A 2938-nucleotide genomic window follows, 5' to 3' on the forward strand; every position below is an offset into this window, starting at 1 on the left:
AGGTGGTTATTGCTGCAAAATGGTGTGGAGAAGACACCGTATACTTGGTGTCAGGAGGAAAAATCCCTTCGATGGTCTCATTGAGCAGTGCGTTTTGGAACACTTTGTGCAAGTAATTTACGGAAATGGCAGAGGTTTAATTTACATTTCGAGTTTTTCTTTAAATGTTGACATCGACATGTATGTGAAATAGAAAGATCACCTGCAAGCAGGACTGAATACTGTAAGTGTGGGTATTTACAGGCATCAGCAAAGCCCTGCATTTCTCCTCAATTCTAAGAAATGAGGGTTTGCTGTTTTATTCTATAAGCCGAAGTCCTATTACTGCTTTGCTACAAGCAGAGGTACTTGGGACCTCAGTTAATGGATCTCAAACATTTTCCTCACTTACTGAGAAATGGTTTCACCACTGAGGGTTCAAAAGGCACTATGATAGCTTGATGATACTCTAGAAAAATACACATAACACGATGGCCACAATATCTTGCATACAATTTTGAGGCTTATGGACCCTCCCCTTTACCTAAGTGCTAAAAAGAAAGGTATTTCTGGTATCACATTGTTGAGAAAGAAAAGGCAGGAGTACTCCTGTTATTTTCCGAGTAACGGGGATATGACATGATAAAATTCCTGCAGAGGCTAACTAAATCTTCCTTCCCATCTGGGGAGTTGGAGTCGATCTCTCACCATTACCTGACTAGCACCAGTGGTGGTGATGGTCGACAGAGCGTGTGTTTTTAACAGTTAGCCTATGTGCCTCTTAACCTTTAACCTGACCAGGGATATGCTGACCTCCCAAAGGTGTGAGACTGTACCAAATGGAGGACAAAATCTAATCTAGGCCATGATAAATCGAGAGTTTCATTTCTGTTGGACACAAAAGGAACAGAAAAAGAAGCCAGCGGCTAGGTGCAGTAGCTCATGCCTGTAATCCCAGTACTTTGGGAGGTTGAGGGGGAGGGACCCAGCCTAGGCAACGTAGTGAGACCCCGCCTCTACAAAGAACAAAAAATTAGCCAGGCATGGTGGTGCACGCTTGTAGTCCCAGCTACGGGGGAGGCTGAGGTGGGAGGATTGTTTGAGCCCAGGAGGTCAAGGCTGAAGTGTTCCGTGATTGTTTCACTGCACTGCAGCTTGGATGACAGAGCAAGACCCTGACTCAGAAAAGAAAAGAGACCAGAAATTATAATTAAGAGTGAAAAGTGAGGAAGGAAGGAGCATAGAAAAGCAAACATGACAAGGAGAAAGGAGAAAGTGGAAGAAAAACACAAAGAATGGTACAGATAAAAATTAAAGGATAGATTGTATTCCATATACTACTCAGATCCTGTGTGGAAGGAGCCATGATAGCGATAATAATTTACTGACTCCACTCATGACTTTATTAGGCATCTGAGATGCTTTCAGAATCCAAGAGATGGCCAGGTGCGGTGGCTTACACCTGTAATCCCAGCACTTTGGGAGGCCAACAAGGGCAAACAGCTGGAGCCCAGGAGTTCAAGACTAGCCTGCGCAACATAGAGAGACTCCATCTCTACAAAAAATACAAAAAAATCCGGGTGTAGTGGCTTGCATCTGTGGTCCCAGTTACTCGGGAGGCTGAGGTGGGAGGAGCTCTTGAACCTGGGAGGTGGAGGTTGCAGTGAGCTGAGATCATGCCACTGCACTTGCACTTCAGCCTGAGTGACAGAGCAAGACGTTATCTCAAAATAAAAATACAAATAAAAATAAATCCCAGTTTTGTAAGCAACATGTAAAGCATTGCAGGCAGGGGCCAGCGGAGCACATGCCTCCTTCTCTCCATCAGGCCTGCTCAGGGTGTGACCTTGGCCACATGAGTGTCAGATGTTTGGTGCTAGAATGCTGGCCCTGGCATCCACAGTGAACACCAGTGTGTGGTTGTCTTCTATCTTCATAGCACATCAGTAGTCAGGGCTTGATGATGGCAGAGTGGTCAAGCTTGTGGGAGCACTCTTCCCAGGATATTTGGGCTACCTCTGGAGCCACAGTGTCTTGGGCTGCTGGAGGTGAGTGATATGCAGGGGTGTGTGTGTGTGTGTGTGTGTGTGTGTGTGTGTGTGTGATTGTGGACACCTTTCAACCCTGCCTTCTTGGCCTTTAAAGACTTTGCTTTGACTTGGACTTTAGGAGGGACAGGAGCTTCCTTCTTCGCCTTCGGTGCCATCTTATGGAAAAAAAAGCTAAACCCAATGTCTTTTAAAATTGCCTTAAGCGACTAAACTAAGGAAAAGGAAATGATTCAGCGGTCAGCAAACAAGTGAACAAAATGAACAAAGGTGTTTGTGTTGGACTCCATAATAAGTGAAGCTTTTCCTGCTTGCCCTACTCTTTAGAAAATCTCATTTCAAAATCATGAATATGAAACCTTTCATTGCAGGGGACAAAGCATGTAACTTGATGATCTTCGACACTCGAAAAATAGCCAGACGACCCAACTGCTACCTATTTTTCTGTCCCAATGAGGAAGCCTGTCCACTGAAACCAGCAAAAGGACTTAGGAGTTACAGGATAATTAGAGGTAATAAAAGCATTATACTTTTTCTTTTGTGATTGGAATAACTTAAGACTGTGGTTTATGTGAAAGATTTTCTGCAAGAGTCTAAATAAAACTACCAGAAAGGGTCACAAATACTGAGACATAACAGAAAATCTCATGATTGGAAATTCAATTTATTAAACCAAAATTTGATTTCCAATGAAAGGCATGGTAGTATTTATTCTGGTTTGTTTCTGTTTTTACCTTTATGAGATAAAAGGCATACAAACCTTTTATGAAACATTTCTGAAGCACGTCTTTAGAACAAGGTCTGCAACACTGGAATAAGTATACAGGTCTCCAGGGTGACTGTTTTGAAAGGGTGAAGACTCGTGTTAATATAGAAAGTTCTAGTATATTTGTTATTAAGTTCCCATTATA

General features: G+C 43.0%; 1 protein-coding gene across 3 annotated transcripts in view; it reads left to right on the top strand.

Annotated features, from left to right (window-relative positions):
- MANSC1 (MANSC domain containing 1) overlaps positions 1-2938 on the top strand; it is a 22946-nt gene that overhangs the window by 9447 nt on the left and 10561 nt on the right. For all 3 annotated transcript variants that reach the window (XM_011993642.1, XM_011993641.1, XM_011993643.1), the window contains one exon: positions 2399-2539. In XM_011993642.1, the coding sequence (XP_011849032.1) occupies positions 2399-2539 (141 nt within the window). The remainder of the gene's footprint in view (positions 1-2398; positions 2540-2938) is intronic.

This window comes from Mandrillus leucophaeus, unplaced genomic scaffold (assembly GCF_000951045.1).
Source record: "Mandrillus leucophaeus isolate KB7577 unplaced genomic scaffold, Mleu.le_1.0 Scaffold431, whole genome shotgun sequence".
In the NCBI taxonomy this organism is placed as follows: Eukaryota; Metazoa; Chordata; class Mammalia; order Primates; family Cercopithecidae; genus Mandrillus; species Mandrillus leucophaeus.